The sequence below is a fragment of the Passer montanus genome, unplaced genomic scaffold, assembly GCF_014805655.1.
Source record: "Passer montanus isolate IOZ18808 unplaced genomic scaffold, ASM1480565v1 scaffold56, whole genome shotgun sequence".
Taxonomy (NCBI): Eukaryota; Metazoa; Chordata; class Aves; order Passeriformes; family Passeridae; genus Passer; species Passer montanus.
This window is the reverse complement of record NW_024370595.1, coordinates 2921148-2945173: the sequence shown is the minus strand read 5'-3', so window position 1 is coordinate 2945173 and position 24026 is coordinate 2921148. Positions and strand designations below refer to the sequence as shown.

General features: G+C 41.6%; 2 protein-coding genes across 4 annotated transcripts; both read left to right on the top strand.

The window, feature by feature from the left end:
- The first annotated feature begins 1518 nt into the window (after positions 1–1518).
- Positions 1519–9315, top strand: AKAP17A (A-kinase anchoring protein 17A). Of its 3 annotated transcripts, none has more exons than XM_039725687.1 (5): positions 1520–1921; positions 2262–3004; positions 5018–5166; positions 5788–6028; positions 7410–9315. In XM_039725687.1, exons 2-5 carry the CDS (start codon positions 2330–2332, stop codon positions 8304–8306), a joined length of 1962 nt encoding a protein of 653 aa, XP_039581621.1. In that variant the 5' UTR covers positions 1520–1921; positions 2262–2329; the 3' UTR covers positions 8307–9315. The 3 variants fall into 3 exon arrangements, with proteins under 3 accessions (XP_039581620.1, XP_039581621.1, XP_039581622.1); XM_039725688.1 differs by having other exon boundaries at positions 1789–1818; XM_039725686.1 differs by having other exon boundaries at positions 1519–3004.
- Positions 9316–12936: 3621 nt separating this feature from the next.
- ASMT (acetylserotonin O-methyltransferase) lies at positions 12937–23212 on the top strand. Its single transcript, XM_039725690.1, has 8 exons — positions 12937–15714; positions 17052–17226; positions 18287–18416; positions 19098–19166; positions 19688–19806; positions 20578–20718; positions 21900–22022; positions 22645–23212. Exons 1-8 carry the CDS (start codon positions 15643–15645, stop codon positions 22857–22859), a joined length of 1044 nt encoding a protein of 347 aa, XP_039581624.1. The 5' UTR covers positions 12937–15642; the 3' UTR covers positions 22860–23212.
- Positions 23213–24026: the final 814 nt, after the last annotated feature.

Sequence of the window (24026 nt, the reverse complement as noted above, 5' to 3'; positions counted from 1 at the left end):
ATTTCATTTACTGATTTAAGTATCTCACTGAAAAAATAAAAATTAGATTAACACATCCGCCCAGTGTAAAGGACTGCATTTCAGCAGAGATCGTTTACCCTTTCTATACTGCAGTACAGATATTTGATTACATATTTTAAAAGGTGTGTACATTATCAATACTTCCTCTTGCCCATCTAAATATAATCTTTGTAACAGTTCTATTGAGTATATCAGAAAAATAGTCCGTGATAGCTTTTAAAATTGTGGCTGATATCCTGTCATGAGTAACCTCAATGCTGGTATTTTGTAACTTTTCAGAGCATTGTTCCAGTGTTTGAGTTTAAAATACAGAATATTGATTTGTGGCACTGTCTTGAGCAGTGGGGCTGTCATTATGCACAGGATTCAAAATCATTGCCATATGCAGGGCCTCTCTGTGCTGCTGCTGGAACTCCCTGGAACATATCTGGCTTAGCTTTGTGTGCTCCCAAGGGCAGGTCTGTAGAAGAAGGTGTGACACACAATGCAGGGGCTCTCACACTACAAAGCACACACTGTTTCAAAAGTTGTCGGTAGCAGTAGTTCCTTGTTCTGTGTTTATACTGCTACTTAACCATAAGAGAAGCAGAGTGGGACCAGCAGTTACCAGCATCTGTGCTGTGAAGTAGCACCTCTGTGCAACAGCTGCAGTCTTGCTGCAGCTGCTGCATTGATGGTGACCTCTGCACTGAGGTCAGTGCTGATCAAAGCCACTATTTACACACAGCCTGCTGCTGAAGGTTTCTGCAGTCCCAGTTTCTCAAATGGTGGAATTCTATCCAAGGCTAGACCTGGAAGCTGTTTTAAAATAGTGGAACAGGGGCAGGTTACCACAGTCAGCCCTGCTCTGCCTTCCAAGGTCAGGGTGGCCTCGGCTGTGCCCTCATGTCCTGGGCTGACAAGAGGGCACACAGGTCCTATGGAGTGCACGTCCCATGGAGTGTGTGTCCTGTGAGGAGCAGCTGAGGGAGCTGGGGTTGTTAAGCTTTGTAAAAAGGAGGCTCGGGGCACTTTATGACCCTCTGGAACCACCGGAAAGGAGGCTGTAGCCAGGCGAGGGTCAGCCTCTTCTCCCGGGCAACCAGCAACAGCACAAGAGGAAACAGGCTCAAGCTGTGCCAGGGAAGGTTCAGCTTGGGTATTAGGAGGAATTTCTTCACATAAAGGATTAGATATTGGGATGGGCTGCCCAGGGAGGTGGTGCAGTCACCGTCCCTGGAGGTGTTTAAGGAAAGGCTGGAGGCGGCGCTCAGCACCATCTTCCATGGACACGGTGGTGCTGAAGCAGAGGTTGCACTCAGAGGTGCTTTTCCCACCGAACCGATTCTGTGCAAGGGGGAGCGCTGGCACGCAGCGAGCCCCAGCAGTCCCGAGAGCCGGTGTGCGCTCAGCAGGGCACACGGAGGGGGCCCTGCCCGCGGAGCCCGGGATCGCGGCCAAGCTTCCCGGGGGAGCGGAGCCCGCGCGCCCCTGCGCGAGGGGCGCGGGGCCGGCTCCGCCTGCCGGGGGACGCGCCGCAACCGGCGGCGGGGCGTGCGAGTGAACCGCGGCATCGGCGAGCGGCGCTTTTCCCGCTGGCGTCTTCCCGGGGTGTCCCCCCGCCGCCCGGGCTCCGCCCGCCGGGGCAGCTGCCGTCGGCGGCCGCTGGCTCCGGTGTTTCGCGGTGCTTCCCAGCCTTGTCCTGCGGAGCCTGCTCGGCGCTGCCGGCAGGGAGGGGCGGTGGGGCTTCGGGCTTTTAAATAAAAGGGGCGCTTTTCTCTCGTTGCAGACGCTTTCCAGGTCTTCCTTCCGGAGAACGTGAGATCCGCCTGGGCGCCAGCCTGCTGGGGTTCACTGGTTGTTAAGTAGATTGGGGAGCGGTGTGACATCGCGCCGCCAGTCCCTTCCCTCCTGAGAAAGGGTAGCTGCTTTCTGAGCAATCACATACCAACCTCATGTATTCCTAAGACTGTCATCAGCTTCTAGTTTTCTATTCAGAGGCCTTACAGAGATTTAATTACTTATAGGCTCTAGTGGTTGTAAAGTAGTTTAAGATGTTTGTACTACTCGGTTGTAATTATCTAATTCACTCTTGTGTTAAGAGACATCGTTTTAACGTGGGAATGCTTAAATCGCCAAAGAATTAAATTATTTATGGATAAGGGCTATTTTATTTGACTACTGTTGGCCTGCAACTTAAACTTGCATCTTTTATTTTTTTATCCTATGCTTGTTCTTGGTTATGGCTGCTGCAACAATAGTTCATGATACATCAGAAGCTGTAGAGCTCTGTGCTCCCTGTGGGTTATACCTTAAACCCATTACAAAAATGACCATCAGTGTGGCACTTCCTCAGCTGAAGCAACCGGGAAAATCCATTTCGAACTGGGAAGTGATGGAAAGATTGAAGGGGATGGTGCAAACTCATCAGTTTTCCACTCTGCGGATTTCTAAAAGCACAATGGATTTCATTAGGTTTGAAGGAGAGGTCGAGAACAAAAGTTTGGTTAAATCTTTTCTGGCGTGCCTTGATGGCAAAACAATAAAGCTGAGCGGCTTCTCTGACATTTTGAAAGTGCGTGCCGCGGAATACAAGATTGACTTTCCTACCAGACATGACTGGGACTCGTTTTTCCGTGATGCAAAGGATATGAACGAAACCTTGCCTGGGGAAAGGCCGGACACTATTCATTTGGAGGGTTTGCCTTGTAAGTGGTTTGCAGCAAAGGAGACTGGCTCGGAAAAGCCAAGTGAAGAAGTCCTTATAAAAGTTTTCCAGAAATTTGGAGAAATCCGTAATGTGGACATACCCATGCTGGACCCTTACAGAGAAGAGATGACTGGCAGGAATTTTCACACTTTCAGCTTTGGGGGCCATTTAAACTTTGAAGCCTATGTTCAGTACCGGGAGTACGCGGGGTTCATCGAGGCCATGAACGCCCTGCGGGGCATGAAGCTGATGTACAAGGGCGAGGATGGCAAAGCAGTGGCTTGCAACATAAAGGTGAGAGACTGCAGCCTTTTGTGTGGGAACCCACATGAAGGTTTGAGTACAACTAAATGGTATTTCCATAGTGCTTGAAGCCTTTATCTGTGTACCACAGTGATGGCAACAGGTGACATTGACAGCATTAATGTAGCCTTATGGGACAGACATAATACAATTTTTAAAGGAAAATGTTGGTAGAAAAATGTGTTGTTAGACTACATAACTAAAATGAGTGGGGTTTTGCTTTTTTCCTTAATAAGAAAATTCTAGAAATGAGAACTGCAGGTGGAAGGATCAAGTTTATGAACACGATTTTCTAAATTACTTTAGAAAATAATATGTATCTATAAATCGCAATTTCACTTAAAATTCCAGTTCTGAACAAGTCCAGACAAATTTCACCCGAAGATTGGCTGTAAAGTGCATTATTCTTTCATGTGTTCACTATAGAGAGACATAGTGGGGGAGAATTTCACCCCTGCATTGATAGCTGTGTCAGAACTAAAAGGCTTAGTAGCATGTGGTCTGTCTGGTCTGGGAAATACACAGCTAATTGTCAGTGTACCTTACATACAGAAAGGCCCCACAAAGATTTAAATGCTAATTTTCATTTGTAGCACAGTTTCCTGTAATTTTATTATGCTTATTTCATAATATTTACATACAGAGTTTTCCAGAAGTAATTTTCTGTAACCTTATTGTCTTAGAAATTACAGCTGTGACAGGAGGGAACAAGGCAGTCTCTCCAGATGGAGTGTTTCTGAAAGCACAGCCTCAAGGAAACTTACTGTCTTTGGGAGTGGTCTGTGCATTTTCTATATGGGTTGAGTGAAATGTTTGTGGATGTATTTTGGGATGCTCAGTAGTCATTCATCAAACCAGGGAGTGTATTTCAGAAAAAAACCTTGAGTATTCCTTTGTGCAATATGGGAACATGCAGATATTTATTCAAATTGTAGTTTAGTCAGTGTAAGTAAAATACTGCAATCTTTTATCTTGTTATCAAAGCTTGTCAGTTGTGGGATAGAAACTGTGCCTTGACCTGGTGAAACTCAACCTGTCATTCACGTGCAGGGGATCAGGGTTCCCAAATTTAGTATGGCTCTGCAAGAAGAGTTATGCCTTCCTGGCAGCTGCCCTGTCAGGACAGCAGCTCTCTGTCATGCAAGGTCACCACACCTTGTCTGTTTGTACCTGTTTGTCCTCTCAGTCTGTTAATGAAACATCATTTGTCTGAAGCCTGAGTAGATTAAACTGCAGAGGCTGTGCTCCTTGTTCTCTGCCCCATGGTTCAATGACCACGGGTCTGTGGAAATGTCTTAGAGATCCCTGCCTGCCTGCACTCAGAATTGGAGATTAGGACACCAGGGCTGTCATGTCTGGTGGTGTCCTGTTCCAGCACGCAGCTGGATGTGACCAGGGTGTGTTCATATATCCTGGAAGCTGAGTGCCTCAGAAGTCTCATTTTTCATTTTTCATTTCTCTTTCTTTTCTTTCTGTTCCCATGACTTGGGATCTTCTGCCCAGTGTACCTCAGTTTGGGAATCTTGGTTTTAGAACTGGTGGGGACGCTTGAACCAGGTGTTGAATGCTGTAGAACTATGTCTTCTGCTGAATTTAAGGATCACACTTTTAGACAGAAAGGAAGGCCTTTATTTAAACCTATTTCTACATAGTGCTGTACAGTCCCTAACAGCTTGCATTAATTAAGAGTTCTGTACAAGCCCAATCTGACACATTGAATACATGGGACAGACAGAGCCTCAGCCACACTGGGGTTTGGTTTTGGTTGTGAGACACAGAAGTGGTATCTGATTTTGCTACATGTGTGCACACATTTAGTACCCAGTTACCTGATTAGAGTAGGTGGTGCTTTCTCTGGGCACACAGAGAAAGCACCTTCCCTTTGTTTTGAATAAGGTTTCACACGTCTGATTGTACTTACATCAAGGTCTAAGTTAAAAGTGTCAGGTTGTAATTTTTTTTTTGCTGTTTCCTTAAACCTGTTTTCAATTGTGTCATGTACAGGTTTCTTTTGACTCAACAAAACACCTCAGTGATGCATCAATTAAGAAGCGTCAACTTGAAAGGCAAAAGCTTCAAGAGCTTGAAAAGCAGAGAGAAGAACAAAAACGTAAAGAGAAAGAAGCTGAGGAAAAACAAAAAGAAGAAGAAAGGTATTTACAGCTCATTGTTCAGTTATAATTTTAACAACCAGGCATAACAAAACTGCTCCTTCATATCAGTGAAAATAAATAAACACAAGTTGCCTGTAGCTAAAATGAAGCTCTTAAAGCTGAGTATGGTTTAGTTTACCACTTATGCTTATGTTCAGTTCAAAGTATTAAACCTGCAAAATACTCAATTTCCTAAAAGTCTTGCCATTAATCACCTAGTTTCGGAGACCCATGGCCTTTAACAAAAGCTACTATTTTGTCCTAATCACAGAAATAAAACCCACCACCACTGCACACATTTGTTGGCTTGATATTCTTCTGGCTGTGATAATTCTCTGCCCAGCTGCCTCATGCATTGTTATTGCCTCTGGGCAAAGTTCAAAAAACAATTACTTGCTGTAGCAATTTTTTTTCTTTGAATTCCAACTTGTTAAAAATAGATTAATATGACTGTTTGCTGTCACAAGTAAGGGTTTAAATGTTCAGTTTTCTACTTTTGTTCTTCGTCAACATGACTTATATAGAAGCAAATTTACTTGAAGTGTAAAATGTATTGTGCATATAGTAGGGGTTTGAAATTGTGCTTTGCCTAGATAAGGCAAAAATATTTACTCTTTTTAGGAAGCAGAGAGAGCTTGAAGAATATGAGAGAGAGAGAAAAAGAGAAGAGAAGTTGCGCAAGAGAGAGCAGAAACAGAAAGATCGTGAAGTTCGACGGAACAAAAAACAACTTGAAAAGCTGCAAGCTGAAGAACAGAGAAAACTTCAAGAGAAGATAAAGCTAGAAGAAAGGAAGCTCCTATTAGCTCAGAGAAATCTTCAGTCCATTAGATTAATTGCAGAACTGCTAAGCAGAGCAAAGGTAATTTCAATATTTATTTCAGAAGCTAATGAAGAACCCAACAGAAGAAAGCCCTTGGCTGGCTTGAGAGGAGGTGGGGAGGTCTGTTCATTAAACACAAGGTTTACTACCTCTGCAGCTGCTATTCCTTAGACAAAAATTTCAGAAAAGCACAATTAAACAGTATTTCTCTATTGGTCAGATATGCACTTGGAGGTAAATGAAAAGAACCTATAGTCCTGAATAGCATTTTTTGTCTGTAAATTGTCAGGTCCAGTAGAAGGACATGTGAGCATGATGAAGTGAGCTAACCACATAGGATAAGATGCAGGACTCCTTTTCTAATTCTGGTTTAGATGCTGTTTCCCATCTGCCTCACAGCAATTCTGTTCACTGTTCTTTGGAGTTTCAGAGATTGAACTTGATTAGTTAATGTTTGAAATGCACAGAATGTTTCTTCTGTAGGAAAAGTACTGTCAGCAGAGGTTTCAAATCTTAGATTCCGTCTCTAACAGTATTGTTATTTTTTTCACTGAAACACTGAAGCTTAAGACGTAGATAAAATAGTATTAGGGTGTACTGAATGTGAAATATTTTCTGTAGAAATGAAAAGCTCTGTGGTAAAGCACAAGTTTTTTTTCTTGATGCCAGTACACTTCAGGAGTGTTTTTGAACTCACAGGGCTATGTACAGATCAGTTACATACTAGAAGAAGGGAGAAATGCCTTTTGCAGACTTTTTAGCTTTGTAGCTGTGCAGTAGATTGTCTGATGAAACAGAGAGTGTGTTTCTTTCATTTAGAGAATTCTGAGGTCTATACTAAGCCACTTGACTAGGTCAGAATAGAAAAAGGTTTCAACCTTTTCTAGTATCGTGTTTTTAAAGTGGTTGACAAAACAACAATTTGTTTCTACATAACAATTGTCCATTTAATTACTTGCTGGTTTTGTGGACTTTTTGTAAAATCATCTACGAGCCACAGATAGCAATCATCTAAAAGAAGTTCTTTTCAATAAAATTAAAAACATTTTCAGTTTGACTGAATTTTGAAATTTTAAATTTGACTGAAACCTTCAAGTTTTGACCCTGATAATATATTTCAATACTGCAGATTTCATATGTTACTTTTGTTATATTGAGGAGACATGAAGACAAAATTTTCTCTCAAAAATTGTGAGCAAATAGTGTTTCAACTTAGAGCAGTTTTGGATTAGTGGGATTTGTTGATTGATATGTTTTGATTTTTTTCCCTTTGAAAAGGAAACACCATTTTATTTTGGGATGGTTAAGTTCTGTTGGTTAGATTTTATTTTCTTGCCACTTTACTGCCTTTGTGTTATGCTGTAACTTGGAAGCAGGAGCAGGTATTTTTTGTTTATTCTTCCCTTTGACTGTCTTTCAGACAGTAAAGCTTTTGGAGCAAGAACAGAATGAAGAAAAGATTTGTCTGCAGCAGCTGGAGGAGAGACGGAGGCTCCAGGAGGCTGAGCTTAAACGTGTGGAAGAGGAAAAAGAGAGAGCACTGGGGTTGCAGAGAAAAGAAAAGGAACTGAGGGAGAAACTACTGAACAATCTTCTAAGCAAGAAAATGGATGCAATTAATCAAAACAAAGAAGAAACAGAAGCATCTCAGACTGACGTGCTGAAAAGCCCTAGTGCTGTTCCTCACACTGTGTCATCCAGCTGCATCACTTCTACCTCAGGACAGGCTGTTTCAGGCAAACTGGCTCCTGGCTCTCAAGCAGAAGTAGCATCCCCTGAAAGTGTAAACACTCAATGCAAGTACTTAAATGGCAACATTCACGACAAGGTTCATGACAAAGAAGGACAGAATCTTCATACTACAAACTCTGAGAGGTGTTCTGACAAAAGGGGTTCGGGGGTACTTTCATGTGTTCCCGCCGATAACCAGGACCAGAAGAGCCTCTCTAGCTATGACCAGAGCACTTGCAAGAAGGACTTGCCCTGTGAGCAGGACAAACGTGGAACAGAGCCAAGGAGAAGAAAGAGCCATTCATGTAGCAGCATAAACAGTGATGAGAGTAAGGGTAGACGGGAGAGCAGCAGGCACAGAAGAGATGTGAGTCACCGGGATGAAAAGCATAGGAGGGACAGGAGGTATTACAGACACTCCAGCAGAAGTTACAGCCCTCGCCGAAGCCGCAGTCCCCGGCGAAGGAGCGCAAGCCCCAGGCGTTCCCGCTACAGGAGAACGCGCAGTCGCGAACGGAGGCGGGACAGGAGAGAAAGGAGTCGGAGTCGCAGAAGCGCGAGCAGGAGACGAAGGCACCGGAGGTGATCACTGAATAGGCAAAGGAGTGCTCAGAGTGGGTGGTGGAGGCCTTGGCTCCTTTGAAAAGCTCTGGTAGGACAAAAGGGCCGCAGAATTGGACACCAGACCTCATTGGTGTGACTGTTATAGAAAACACAATTGTTTCGACCAATTCTTAGCTTGCATCTAGTCCTTGAAATCAAGAAAAGAGATGCCTGATTTTTTTGACCTTCCTTCCTTTGTTGTCTCTTTCTAGGTTTCTACCACAATGTAGGTATAATTGTGCTTGTGCTGAAGTTCCTAAAGTGCTAAAAGCCAACCTGTTTTCTTCAGTTTCAGTTTTCTAAACCTTAATTTTAGTGTATTTAGTTTTTATCACCTAATTTGGCTTAAGAAATACATGGGTGCCAGTTATAGGAACTTCAGAGGTGACAAGCTATTACATACAGATTTGATTTAAAGTGTTTCCTGGTACATTCAATGAAACCATGTTTAACAAAGTAGAGTTTTTATTGATTGAGATGGATAGCAAGACTTTAATATTTTTTCTTAAAACTGACTATAAAGTTACACAGGATACCTTTTAAATTGCTTTGATTCCTTCATATGTCTGTATGATGCCAAGCTTTGTGGCCCAAATTATTCTGGCGTGTAATGCCTTTGTATAATACTTTCCATGTAAGAGAGGCACACCTGGTGTAGGAAGTAACAAGCAGTGGTAAAATGGTTGAAAGTTGTTCTGATATTTTGTTGACATATTTGGCTTTGTAATTATTTCAGGTGGCATAGGGCTACTTGAAACATTTTTTCAGGTACATAAAGAGCTAAACATTGTCTTGAAAAAGGGGCCTTCTTGCTAAATTATTTTTACTTGTGTTGTTGAAAAGTAAGGCTGCAGTGTCTCTTGTTAAATCTGTTTAAGAATACTTTTGCTTTTAAAATGCAGCTCAGGAATATTAAAAGCTATAATGTTACAGTGAAAGAGTTTATTTTGCATTTTTATGGTAAAATTAAAAAGAAAACTGTTTCCAGTGAACTGAAGTTGCTGTTTTCATGTGTCAATATATTAAAATCTGCAGAAGTGTTGTCTTAAGAACCTGTTTGTTGAAAGTATCACTCAGCAAATTTGAATAATGAAGTTCAGCTTCTCTTGATGGTCCTGTTATGTTACACATATGTCAACTCTTAATTCAGCAGGATGTGTGCTCTTTAACTACAGCCTTCAGATGCCATTTTCCTCACACTGATGCATGAAATCAAAGTGTATCCATTTCCTGGAGTGTCTGAGAAGCACATTAGTGCTGCGGCTCAGCTGGATCCTTGGCTGACTTTGTTTGCTTTACTTTCACAGTCCTTGTGGGTTTGTTTCTTACTAGACCATGATGCTGAAATCTTTGTAGTTACTACCTGTGGACAGAAAAGGTAAGACATTGATAACACCAAATTGTGAGGAGCTGCTGTGTCCCTCAAAGGCAGAGAGGCATAGACAAATCAGAGAGCTGGGCAATCACCAGCCATACACAGGGCAAGTGCTGGATTCTGCGCCTGGGATGGGGCAGCTCTGGATGTACACACAGACTGGGGAACAAGACATGGAGATCAGCCCTACAGAAAGGGACCTGGGGGTTGTGATGGATGACAGGTTGAACATGGGTTTCAGTGTAGCCTGTCAGCTAGGAGGGCCAGCTGTGTCCTGGAGCACATCACTTACCGAGTTGCCGTCTGGTCAAGGCAGGGGGGATTGTTTCTTTTGTGTCATTCCAAAATCTGTAGTTCTTCCCTTGCAAAGTCAAGAACTCACTCAGCTTCTGGCCTTGTCTGAGTCAGGCAACCATACCAATTTAAGCTTAGTTTAAAATCAGGCTTTGTTGCTGGGGAAAGCTCAGGTTCACTCTTAACTGGTAGGTTATTTCCTTCACAAATAGTGGAAAAATTTCCCCGGTGAGCATGATTGGTGTGGTATAAATACAGGGTGTAAATCCTGTTAAACCATGGATTGGGCAACTTCATGCTACAGCCCTGTGTTCATGCCTGCTGGAAAGTCTAGGCAGCAGGGAAAGAGACCTCTGAGCCCTATTTCATGTACTGAGTCCCAAGAAATGCCCAGTGATTATTCCAGTGTTCTTCTGTCATTCTTGATCATTCTTAACTCACATGGTGAGACAGGAGGAGAGTGTTCTCAGTCGTGAGAATGCGCCTCAGTTGTTGCACTCAGCTCCAGGAGAGATTTCACATCTGACACCACAATGTCTCCTTTATGTCCTTGCCAGAAGGACAGGATCAAGGATCTTTGCTCTTGAGGATGTGTAGGGTTTTGAAGTGTACTGATCGTCTAGTGATACAAGGGAGCATGTGACCTCTTCCTGTTGGAGGTGTGAACCCTGCTAATCACAGACTGCTTTCAGCAAGGTCTGAGCTGAAGAGGGTAGGAAGTTGGTGGGCCGATGCTCTTGAGCTCCCTTTTCTGGGCAGGACCTGGTGCATGTGCTCTCTGCATGTGCTGCTGCCTCGTCATAGTTGTTGGCAGTGGCAACTAGGAGTGGTTTTTCTGCAGCCTTGTGAAGCAAAGAACAGGAGAGTCTCAAAGGGGTAAGAAATCTAAGTTCGTGTTGCTATGGGCAGTGTTACTGCACAGTCCTGTTTTATCCTTAAGAAATGTCTCCTCTTGTATCTGTCTGAAGGCTGATGAGCCTCTGCATGTACCAGCCTTTCGACCTGCAGTTTTCTTTTTATCTCCTGGCCTCAGTCTGCCCTAGGTGGCTTGGGAAGCAGCTTAGTCAAACGACAGCTTTGCTACAACAGCAAGGCCAAAGCCCTTCAATATGAATGTGATATTTTCCATCTGATTACTGCCCACTATGGTAAAGGAGTTTTCATAATATGCGAGTCAAATTGCCAGCAGTAATTTATATTACTAAAAATTATTACCTAAGCTGTAACCATATCTAAATCCTGTTTCTAATTGTCTCTACCTTTGTAATCTATTCAGTGTCCTAAAATAAAGACCTAGGCATAATTAGATATGTGTATAAAAATATGTTATGTTACCTGGAAGCATAGTCTTTAAAGCTGACAGAGAAAAGGGGAATTTTTGCAGTCACTCCCAAAATCGTGAATGCAAGATTCTATCAGTGCCACAAGGCTATAAAGACAAACTAGTGAGAGTTGATTGGTGATCAAAACTACCTGGACTTTGCACCAATGTCAGCTTTAGGGCAGTTCTTGCACAGGATCATATAACAGACTATTGTGGCTGCTCATGTTTGATAGCAGAGCTAGAGATGTTGTTACATTCTATATAAGACAGCAATTAAATGAACTAGTTTGGCAAATAATTTATAAATGTGTGGACAAAATTGGCCACTGATGTCCTGTATTACAATACAGATCAAGTTTGTGTTTATTATGCATTGTCTGTGTCTTGATCTGGTATCCTGCTTCTGAGGTTTGGTTCTTCTGAATACAACACCCATTTCAGTAAGCTTATATTGCATTCTGTTGATTGGCCTTTCCCAAGTCTAATGAACATATTATTTGCAGGAGGTATAGTTTGCTGCTTCGCAGTAAATTTGCAGTTGTCTCTAGGGTTTGTATAAAGCAGCAATCTGGTTGCCATTGATTCTTCAAAAGTGGGTTGATGCTTCAGAACTGAGCGCACAGAATGAATCAAGTGTCCTATATTAATCTAATACTGGGCTCCTGAGGCTTGTTTGAGGTGATGTGCACCACCACCCTTTCTTTAATGGCAGCACGGAAAATCAGTATGGTCTGGTACCCCCTCACATGCTGCACCTCAATCTCCTGCTGCCTGACAAAAAAAGAGAATTCATGGGTTAGCTCAGGTGAATGTTTTGCCATAGCAAATGTTATGAAATTTTTGAAGGGCTAAAGCTGATTAGAATTGCTCTCTAAGTGATAACTAATCCAGCTGCATGTGTACTGTGGCACCTGCCAGGTGAGCTCTACCTGCTCTGCATGGGATGTTCAGGTGTGCTGTCCGTGATATTGGACTAGCTGTAGGATGATATGAAGGGATGTCACTCCCAGGCACTGCCAGCCAAGTGTCTGAACAAGGATTGATCACCTTCAGATTAGATTTTCCCTGCAGTTCTGCATATGATCCTGGACATCTGTTCATCAACACTCTGAGGAGTTACCTAGTGCTGTTTTTTACTTTCTACCTTCAGATTAGATTTTCCCTGCAGTTCTGCATATGATCCTGGACATGTGTTCATCAACACAAGAGTGTTGTCTTTTACTTTCTACCGTCCCTATAAAAAGGAAGGGCTGGAAAAATCTTTTCTGTTCATTGCACATGTCTTGCTGCTGTGATTTATAGCAGCTGGCAACTAGACTCCATGCAGGTGTTCACACACCCCTGGTGGGATGGGGTAGAGAATTGTGAGGGTAAAAGTGAGAAAACTCATGAATCGAGATAAACACAATGTAAAGGTAAAGCCAAAGCTGCATGCACAAGGAAGGCAAAATGAGGAATTTATGCACCACCTCTCCTGGGCAGGAAGGCGTTCCTTCCATCTCCAACAAAGCCAAGCCTCTAAAATGGCCTGTTTAAGGCAGTTGTGTATCCATGGTTTTCCTGTGTGATGCTTGACAGAACACAAGCAAATTCTGAAATCAGAGCCTGCCTCAACTGCTATCCATCTTGGTTTTCTGTTTGCATTTGTCTCTCTCTCTTCCTAAAGTTTCTGCATCTATCATTTGTAGCTGATATAGCTGGATATCCTCAGGAAGACTATGACTCTTATCTGCTGGGACTTTCCTCTCATAGAAATCTCAATGATTATTTAGTTGAATTATTTGTTGAGAAATTATTTGCAGTCCACAAGTTAAACTAAGAACAACTCTGGATTGCCTGACATACACTTCAAAAGATGTTCTCAGAGTTTTTACTCTTCTCAGAGTGAATCTAAAGAGAAGGGAGGGTTTGCTTAGAAAATAGGCTGGATATACAGTTTTTTGTGCCAACTCCAAATGTTTGCTATTAGTATATGTGATGAAAACAGGAAAAAACTAAAATTGGTCTGTGTCAAAAGTGATGGAAATAATGGTCATGTTACTAGGAAAATGCATCTATTGTAAAATACAAGAATAGTTAGAAGCTATAAAGAAGAAAAGGAGCATTTAAAACTTGATATTCTATTTCAAAGAAAAAGTATATTACTGAGTATCTTGGTTTTTTAGGATTGTTAGAAAACAGGCCACAGACTATTACCTTAGGGCCCTTCCAGGGCACGTGTTATAAGCTGGGTATGCTTAGAGACTTACTCATGATGGCAAGGCACAGTTGTTTCCCTACTGGCACTATTGAAACTCATCATAGTCCCATCCCTGGGATTTGTAGTTTTTGCTTACAAGGGAGGTTTTGTGTGAGAAGATAGTGTCATCTGCCACGTCTCACTGGCAGACACATTCATTTTACTAAATCTCCTTTGTTCATAGATAATTTCTTACTTTCAAATGTTATGCAAAAATGACATAATTGTTTTTGTGTAGCATTTGACTGTAGTGAGTGATTTAGGCAAAGAAAAATACATCACTGAAATAGAACTGTGGTGGTAAAATAAGGGCTTTAGCCTGCATGTGGTCTAAGCCCTATGAGAGAAATCTTGATAGGGTTTTCAGAGAAAGCAAGCCCTTGCAATTTCATCTTCATGAATGTATTTCTAGCTTAAAAGGAGCTTAAACTCTAAGCCTTACTAACAATTAACTTGGAAACAGCTTCTGCATCTGGCTTTTTTCAATCTGGTGTGGGTTATCTGCAAGCCTCCTCCCCTACATCTCACTACTAGTAGTAATCCCATTAGATGATTATAACTGCTATCCTCAACAGACAGATTTAGTCATAATTGAAAAAGAACTTCAAGTGTATTTAATCAACTGTGTGGTCATTTTATTAGTGGAGACCCATGTATCATATAACTTTGCTTTAAGTGAAGTGCATTTATGGCCTGGGGCTGAATAGCTGTTATGTTCCCAGGGGTGGGAAATCCTTAAGCTTTCATGAAATTGCACCAGTTTCTCAGAAGCAGGTAGAATTGGCCTTTAGAAGAGAATTTTTTTTTTTGTTTTCATACAACTTCCTAATTTTTTTGGCTAATAATAGTTATCTTTGGCTGGTGATGTGTGATTATGTAAAATTTAGTTAGAAAGTACAGATTCACAGAAAGATTATACAGTAGAATGTGAAGCATGAAGAAAGCTGCCGCTGAAAAAATGCTGGTTTGTAACATTTTGTCTTCAGTGTATTACCAAATAAGGTTTAATTTAACATTGTTTCCTGAGGGGAGTCACTAAATATGTGACATCAAATCTGAGTATTTTCCTTGATGGAAATGTTCTTTCCTCACCTGAATGTTGACACATCTACCCTGGGGTGCGATGGGCAAGACGTCAGACAGAGACAGAGAAATGAACAGTGGGGCAGCAAGATTTCAGGTAAGTAATCCAGGGGTTTAATTTTCAGATGAAAACCTGTGGGGGATGTCCTGTGTGAAGTTAAAATCCATGCCCCATATTGTACTTTGCAGTCATTTCATTGTTCCTTCCCAAGGACCTTCTGCTGCCCGTGATTTGTTTTGCAGAGAAGGGGAGAAAAACTGTAGTAATCAGCTGGAAAATGTAAAAATGTGTTGTCATTCCTCAGCACCCTGCTCTGTCAAAACATAGAAAGTACAAGTAGGACACCCCTGCTGTGGTGCTGCATGTTTTCCTTTCTAAGCTGGTATCAGGGTGAGTGGGAAGACCTGCAAAATACAGAAAAGTAAAAAATGTAGCTTTAATTCCTCATAGGTTTCATCTAAGTTATCGTCATCAGAGCAAACTAATCACAGTAAGAAAACAGCAACAGATTCTTACAGCTTCTCTTTGGACTTGCTGTTTCTGCACTTAGGGATGAGGTGTATACCCTACTGCCAGCTCAGGGTCCCCTGGACTGTGCCCACAGCAAGTTTCAAGTCCCAGGCAAGATTTTGCTTTGGTCTATGAATCCTGGTGCATTGCTCTGAGTTCAGGTTCTTGGTATAATTCTGTACTGATTCCTGTTTTGCTTGTTACAAGCCTTCAGGTGTTTCTGAGGTACCAGCATGTTGCTGACTGATAAACTTTACAAGCTTTAATCCACACTGCTTCTTCAGCCTAATACTTGATGATGGAAGATCCAAAGAAACAGTTGAACAAGAAAGACCCATCAAAGCCAAATAATTCAGCTAACACGTTTTGTAACCAGTGTGTTTCTCAGAAGCAATAAGATTACGTGGATCAGCTGATATGCTTTGTGTTTGGTGAAAAGAAGCTTATTTAAATTAAGAGAGCCAGAAAATCTGTGTCTCAGTCCAGAAGGAAGATGGGTTCCCCAGAAGACCCTGACTATCCTCAAATCATTGTGCAATACAGCAATGGATTTTTAATCTCAAAGGTAAGAAATATAACTCTTAGAGTATGCAGAAAGAAATATTCAGGGATTTCTCTTCAGGTCCTGAATGTAAGTCTTTGGAAGAGGTGAAAGCACTGCTATAATGACTGGTTTTCCAGACATATTTTTAAGGCACAAAGGCAAAACTAGTACTTCCACTCTTCTTATGGTTTGTTGATGTTATTTGCTTAAGCACATGGGCATAAAATTATAATATGCAGTGCAGTGGATGATTTTCTCCTCATTTACTACTTAACTTTCCTATTGCCCCTTGCTATACCTCTGGCCAACATGGTAACAGAAGGAATGCTCTTTGGGTTGTGCAAATACCACTGCACCTTAAGCTCCTGAAAGACAGAGCTGACAATAAAGAGAGGAAAAATACATAACGAAAAATCGCTTTGTGAGAAAGAGAAGTGCCCAATGCTTTATAATTTAACACTGTTAGTACTATGTTTTTGAGAAGCAACTGCAACTTTGGTTAAGCCCTGTTCTTACTCAGGGTAAAAGGAGCTTCATTGTACAGGACTCATTGTAGCTCAAATCATTTTATATATAGGCAGTCAATTAAACTGATGTTTTGTTACTGTTTCAGGAGTGTTTATGTGACCAGAGTAACAGGCTCATACTTCTAAGGTTGACTGTGTATAGCTAAAGTTCTTTTTTTTATGTATGGTTAGCTATGTCTGTCTGGAGGTTGACGAATGTTGCTGGAGAAGTTGCACAACTCTATGGAAAGACTGAGCAGTTTTGTTCAGTTAAACAAAGCAGTTCTTCTGGATGATAGGAACCTCCCTGCTTCTGGGAGATCACTGTAGTCCTTCACTTCAGTCCCTGAAAACAAGGTCAATAAATAAACAATACAATGGGATATTCCCCCTATTGCAAGCCATGAGAGAGTCTCCAAGGTTCACTGAAGCATGTGTTAGATCCTTAGTTAAAGAACAGAAACATACACAGACAACAAGCAACCCCCCCCCAGTCTTGCCTTTGTTCTTTCTAGGAGACTGTGAGAATGTTTCTAAACTAAGGAAGAGGCAGGGACATTTACACACAAAATCTGGTCTCTAAATGTGGACTTTTGGAAGCCAAAAAGCATTGGTTGGCTTCACTGGAAAATGAAAAAAAAATTAGACTAATGAGTGCATTACATTCATAGTATGTTATATTGGTGCTCAGATAAACTACAATTTAATAATTGGACTTGATAATATGAAATACAAGTTTATCTGAAATAAATATTATTAAATTTATATTTTCCCTAGTTAAGCAGCTTGTGAAATGCAGTAGGCTTTGTGCTTTCACCTAATCCCTCACTCCCATCTTTTCCCTACTCCCAGGTTATGTTCACTGCCTGTGAGTTGGGGGTGTTTGATCTTCTTCTGGAGTCAGGAAAGCCTCTGTCTTCAGATACTATTGCTGCAGGTCTGGGTGCCAGCACCATGGGGATGAAAAGACTGCTGGATGCCTGTGTGGGATTGAAGCTCTTGGCAGTAGAGATGACACAAGAAGGAGGTAATAAAGGCAGAGAAATGGGAAAAAATTGAAAGATTTAAACCTCTGATGGTTTTGAAAGTGAGGTAAGATGTGTGGGCAAAGCTGATACCAAATGCTAGTCAGTTAATGTAGCTAGAAGGAGAGAATCAGTCTTAGGATTCACTCTTCAGCTGAAAGAGGAGGCAAATGTCAGCATGATCACAAATATAGAACAAAACACAGGTGCAGGGCTCAATATCCCTAAATGTATTTGTACAAGAGCCTCATGTGACTTTGAAGAAGATATTTAGGATACCTCCACAAGCTCTGTGGAGCTTGTCTCAAGAAATCTCTGGGGTATGGGCAGGATTTTAAAACAAAATGCCAGGGTGGATGGTAATAGCATGAATTAAAACAGGTTTTGTTTTTCTTAGGGTTTTTACCATTATGTGAACTATTTTCTTAGGTCATTGATCAGAACTAAGTGTTGATAAAAGTTTTTTCTTATGTCAGAAATATGGAATCCACTTGGACAGAAAGGATCTCTAGCCATCACAAAGCTGGTCAGGACCAGCTAGAGTCTCACAAGTTGTGTCCCCTGCTCTGCCTTGTGTTGGCATGCTCATACTATAGTTATTGCTCAAGGAGTTTGGGGAGAGCAGGATCTATCTTTTATATTCCTTTGGTATGCAAGTCCTGTGGGTGAGTGATGCCACTGCAGATGCAGTGGAGGGAGTAGGAGATTTCTGTGAGTCCTCCCACTTAAATAGACTACACCGAAAGCTTCCTCTGAGGGCAGAAGCCTATATGCAAATGAAAACATTTTTTTAAAGGCATTTTTTTTACTCTCCTTGAAAGGAATGTTTGGGGCTGGAAGTAATCGTAGGGAGATGGTGTTTACCTAGATAGAACAGGGTAACACAGATTTCAGCAGCCTTCACCTATTGCTCATTACAGTGGGAGGCTTTGGTTGTAGAAGTAAGGTGGCTATGTCTTTGGGTGTATAGACATCTTCTGGTGATAAACACTGAGCTGTACAACAGACTTGGCAAGGTGATATGTCATATATGTTAGTAAATACATTTATTTTACCCTTTAGCCCTCTACAGAAACACAGAAATTTCCAATATCTACCTTACAAAATCAAGTCCAAAGTCTCAGTATCATATTATGATGTATTATTCAAACACAGTCTACTTGTGCTGGCAGTACCTGGCTGATGCTGTAAGGTAAGGAGGAGTGCTGTGTGCTGTCTGCAGCTTTGCAGCATCTGTGTCGCTGCTCTCAGTGGTGTGTTTCTGGGGAAGAGCTCAGCAAAGATGCTGGCTGGTTCTCAGAAATTAAAAGCAACAGATAATTCAGCTGTTAACATGGCCAATATGTATGCTTCCCCCCCCCCCCGTTTTCTATTTGTGTATGTTCTTATTTTCCTTTTCCCTGTCATTGTAGAGATGATCTAGAAATCATATTTCTTTATGTGTCATCTTCAGTAAAGCACTTTATCATTGCAGTGGATATTACTGGATGTGGCATCAACAAAGTAAATAATGAGTAGTGGCTAAGGATCCTTCTGTTGCAAAGGTTTAGAGGGGCATTTTGGGGTCTGGAGTCTCACTTGTTCCAGTTCATGCAACTGATGACCAAACATGGTGTAGATGATGGTGATTATTGTATCAGTCTTGTACCTTTATCTCAGGTGTGCTCCCATAAATCACAGAACCCTGGAATGGTTTGGGTTGGAAGAGGCTCTGAAGATCATCTAGTTTCAACCTTCCTAACATGGATGCCACTCAGTAGATCAGATTGCTCAAAGTGCCATCCCACCCTGACCTTGAAAAGAACCAGTCATTCTTGTGAGATGTTGAAAAATATATCAGCACTCTCATAGGCTTTTTCAATTGCTATTTTAGAGAAGGAAGAAACCAATATGAAAGAGCTTTTGGTGTTTCATCTAAAGACCCTTTTGGAGCAATGTACAGGTAATCATTAGAATATTTATAAAAATTTTATTCTTCTTGTTGTGGATAAAACGAATGTGTTTAATTATGGCTCAGGACAATTAAATATGATGATGTGAGAATTGCTGTCATCAGCATCATGCAATGTTTTTATTTCTCAACAATATAAATTACTGGGACACTGTCTGATATTTTGAATAGGAGTGTATAATTTCCTAATCTGAAAAATGTCACAGATCTCTGACAGAGGCAATGGTAGTTGAAGGAAAAAAAAGTCCTTTGGAAATTCTGAGAATGAACAGCATAATACGCTACTGGATTTCACTAGTCTTAATTCCCTATTTAAATGCATGATTTCATAGCTTTACACTCCTGATACAGTAATATTCAAGGTATGTTTATATGCAAAGAGGACATATTCTGTGTCAATAAAACCAGAGATTTTTTTTAAGCTAAAATCTGTAGCAGCAGTTATATTATAGGAATCTCCGAGGATGTGGTAAGGAACCCTCTTTCTGTGCTGTCTCTGTTTGCATTGTTAGATCAGATGAAGAAATGCTAAAATTCATGGCTGGCCAGAACTCAATATGGAGTATATGTGGCAGAGATGTTCTTGCTGCATTTGACCTTTCCCCTTTCACGCAGATCTATGACCTGGGAGGTGAGTGTCAGAAGATCTTCTTTAAGAAGCCTCTGAACTGTCTTTTATAAGCTCTGCAGGGGAAAACAACTCCTATGTTAAATGGTGGGCAAACAATGGAAAGAAGGACATAACACTATAAGGAGAATTTTACTGATTTGGTTGGGTTAAAAACAGAAATGTGAGAGTGATGAGAGCATTAAGAAGCTGAATGTTTTTCTCTACCATCTGATTTATGTAAGCAGTCACTCATCCCCTTGTGGTTGTGGCAGCTTTAGCATTTTTCATGCCTTGCTTGATGCATTCTTCCAGTGCTAGACTCTTTCCTTCTTCTCTTCTGTCACTGTTGTTGAGGTAGTGCCTCTTATCCTGCAGCACCCGGCTGTCCCAGCACTGCTGAGTGCTGCCAGGATTCACAGGACAAGGCAGGCTCCCTCCTGGCCTCCCTCACTTCTTCCCCAAAGCCTGGTTTAGTGACTGTTTTTCATTTTTCACCTTCCAGCACCCGCAGCTGGTCTGGCTAGGAGGGAGTATAAGCGTGGTAATGGCAGGGGCTGAGCCCACATGCCTGGGTGCTGCAGGCCCCAGACCTCCCTGCAGAATACATGGTGACTTCTCCTGTCCCTCCTCTTCCCTCCCAGCAACACATGGGAAGGGGTGTTTCAAGGGGTGCAAATGTACATTGCCAGCTTCCGAGAGGCTGAATGCACCCTTGCCTGTATACTTTCATGGGGGTGTCACTGAACAAGTTGCGTTTGTGTCACTACTGACCTTCTTTTACTGTCCCCAAAGGAGGTGGAGGAGCTTTGGCCCAAGAGTGTGTTTCTTTATATCCAAGTTCTACCGTCACAATTTATGACCTGCCCAAAGTTGTGCAGGTGGCCAAAGAACAGTTTGTTTCCCCCGAGGAGCGTCAGATCACTTTCCATGAAGGTAGGTGTGGACAGTGGTGTGGTGTTGTCCCAGCTGTTGCTCCAGAGCCCTGGCTCAGCTCAGAGGTGTCATAGAGGAGGCTCAGGTCCCCAGCTGCCCCCTATGGGGACAGTGTCTCAGGCTACAGCCTCCCCAGCCCAGCTCTGCAGCTGTCCCAGCTGTCCACCGGCAGCTGTCAGAGACACAACTCAGTTATTCAGCAACATTAATTCCTGAAGAGAACTATTTCATTCCTTAAGAGCAAGGGTACATTAGCAAAAAAACCCAGCATCATGCAATTTTGAAATCTGCTATGCTTTGTTATAAATTTTCCTAACATTCCTCTGTGCAAAACTCCTGACAGATGTGGGGGGATGCCAGGTCTGCTCTGAACAAGGGTTTTTCATTCTCTAGTCAAAACTGATTAATCTTCAAGTCCTAAGATATTTTACATCATGAAAGTAGGTGAGCTAACTCCTATTCCTCTTGCCCAGACCACTGATCCTGCATAGACTTTGTACTATGTATGAGAAAAATTATTATAGGGAGATCTCATTTTTAATGTTTACAAAAGTCTTCAAAGTGCTGGAAGTGCTTGAAAATGCTCAAAGCTGAGAGAGAGAAAAGGAGTCTTGAGGAGGAAAGGGAGTGTACAAAAACAAAGATGCAACAAAATGGGAGAAGAAATGACAAAATAAAATGCTGAGAAAAAAATCTGAATGCAGTACAGCAGGTGCTAAACAAAAGGAATAACAAAGCTAGTGCTATGAGGTAAGAGATGTGTATTTTTATCTACAGATTTATGAAGTAATTCTGTGATTACCAAAGATCTTTGAAAACTTTGTTAGAGAAGGCAATATTCTTTCCTTCTTTCTCACAACAGGAACTGTGTGAACCTATGTCCTTAGTGCAGTATGAATTTGAATTTCTGCTATTGGAGAAAATCAAAACTCAAATGCTTTCCTGTGCATCAGTCTCTTTCAGGATGAGTTATTGCCTTTAAATGTTTCAGATCTTGAGACTGATCAAGAGCAAAATTTGCTATGCAGTGCAACAGAGGACTTTCACCTGGTACCTCCATTGCTGTCTGATATGTCTGAAGGACATTGCAAGCCTGGAATTAAACAGAACTGAAAATATTTGCATAACTCAGCTCTCAGTGTTTTGGGGATTTGTATAATGCATGTATTCTTGCTTTACAGGAGACTTCTTTAATGATTCAATACCTGAAGCTGAACTGTATATTTTATCCAAGATACTGCATGACTGGGATGATGACAAATGCAAACAACTGCTGGCAAAAGTCTACAAAGCTTGCAAACCTGGTATGTGTGAACTCTTGAAGAGCAGAGAGACTCTTACCTATCAGCAATGAGAAGCACACCAGTCTTGATGCTCAGTTTGGATGACAGAGTTTCAGAGTGCAGGAATTCCTTGGTTTAGTCATTTGCTTTCCCCAAGCCAGCCACGTTCAGCTAAGACAAACAGCACCCTAGGTCTAGGATCTATTTGTCTGGCTTCCAGTTTTTGTCTCCTCTGCAGGGACTCCTCTTTTAAGGCATTAAGTGTAAGGATTGAGAATTTTGGGTATTGTTTATATAGGTGTATACATGACAGCAAAAATTTCATTAAGCGTCACAATGAAGCTCCAGGGTTTCAAAAGCACAGCCTACAAAGCAAAATCAGTAAGGTAAATTTCACCTGGGGAAAATGGGAAATTTCTGTCCCAGGCATAGCATCCCTTTCAGCTCTGGGATGTCAATACCAACACAGCAAAGACATGCTCTGGTGCTTTGGCTGTTTCATTGTCTTCTGTGATGCTGAAATGTGACAATGTGGAGACTGCTTCTTCCTGAAAGTAAATTTCGGCTCTGTCTTAGTAACAGTTCAAAAATAGCTCAACTTTTCACTGCTCAGAGTGTGTTTTCCTTTTCTTCTCTTCTTCAGGTGGGGGAGTGCTGCTGGTTGAATCCCTTCTGAATGAAGATAAAAGTGGGCCTGTAGAAACCCAACTGTATTCAATGAATATGTTGGTCCAGACAGAAGGGAAAGAGCGAACAGCAGCAGAGTACAGCAAGCTCCTGGAGGCAGCTGGCTTTGGAGTGATTCAAGTAAAGAGGACTGGAAAACTCTATGATGCTATGTTAGGAAGGAAACAGTAGTATGTGTTCTATGTATGTATGTAACAAAACAGAAAAGGTTGAGAAATGTGCTATTTTCTTCTTAGTGGGCAATGATCAGATTAGCTTTAGTTAAGGCTGCCAACTTTTTTGTTAGCTGATACATTGTCAAAAGATCTTCAACATGCATGTTTTACAAATCTGGAAGCCTGGCTTGGCTTGGCGTTGGATCTGGGAGGAAAAGAAAGAAATCAGCACCTGTTCCACAAGAAACAATCCACAGAAGAATTGTGTAATGTGTCTGCTTCAGCTTGTATCTGTCTCTCTGATTTTTAACACTGTATCTGACAAAAGCAGAGCTGAATTTGTACTTGAGTTCTTGCAAAATAAAACTAATCCCTGTACTGAGCTTTTGTGCCTGCATTTTTATTCCTGAAATATTGACATAATAAAATCAGGCCAAATTATGTCTCCTTATGGTCTTTTCAGTGTTCCAGGAGAAACACTGTCTAAGCCTTGGGGAGTTTTGCATGAAAAAATGTATTAATATTTTATTTCCTCTAGCCTTTGATTTAAATTATGAAAAAGTGTTGTACTTTAGTGACTAGTTGAAGGCCAGGAATTCTTATTACAAGACAAGTAGGAAGAAGATGCAGCCAAGTCATTCTGTTATGTACTTGCGTTGTCCTTACTGCATGCCTCCCGCTATTTCTTTAAATAATTTGATCAAAAACAGTCTGCCATTACCCATGCAGTTCTTGGAAGCAGAACATACATTACTGAAGTGAGAAACATTTGGAGAAGGCACTCTGCAGTTTTTTCTGGAACAGTAATTGCATTTGCCCATAAAGCTGGATACTAGAGGAGCTTGATATAGTTTACTCAGTACCCATCTACAGGAGCCTCCCACTCATGTGACTGTAGGAGAATGACAGGGAGAAAGTAGCCTCAGTACACACAGGAGACACAAGGCTTTAATATCATTGCAATTACTGAGACATAGTGGGAAAACTTGCACGATTGGAGTGTTGGGTTTTGGGTAGGTTTTTTTTTCTTTTTTTTCTTCTAAATAACAAACACTGTGATGAGAACCTGAAACAAGTACTTTGCTACATGCAGGCAAATGAAAACCCTGTTTGTTCTACAGTTTCCATGTTCCAACAGACATTTCTGACGACACCTTGCTATATAGAAGGTCTCTTGTCCTTG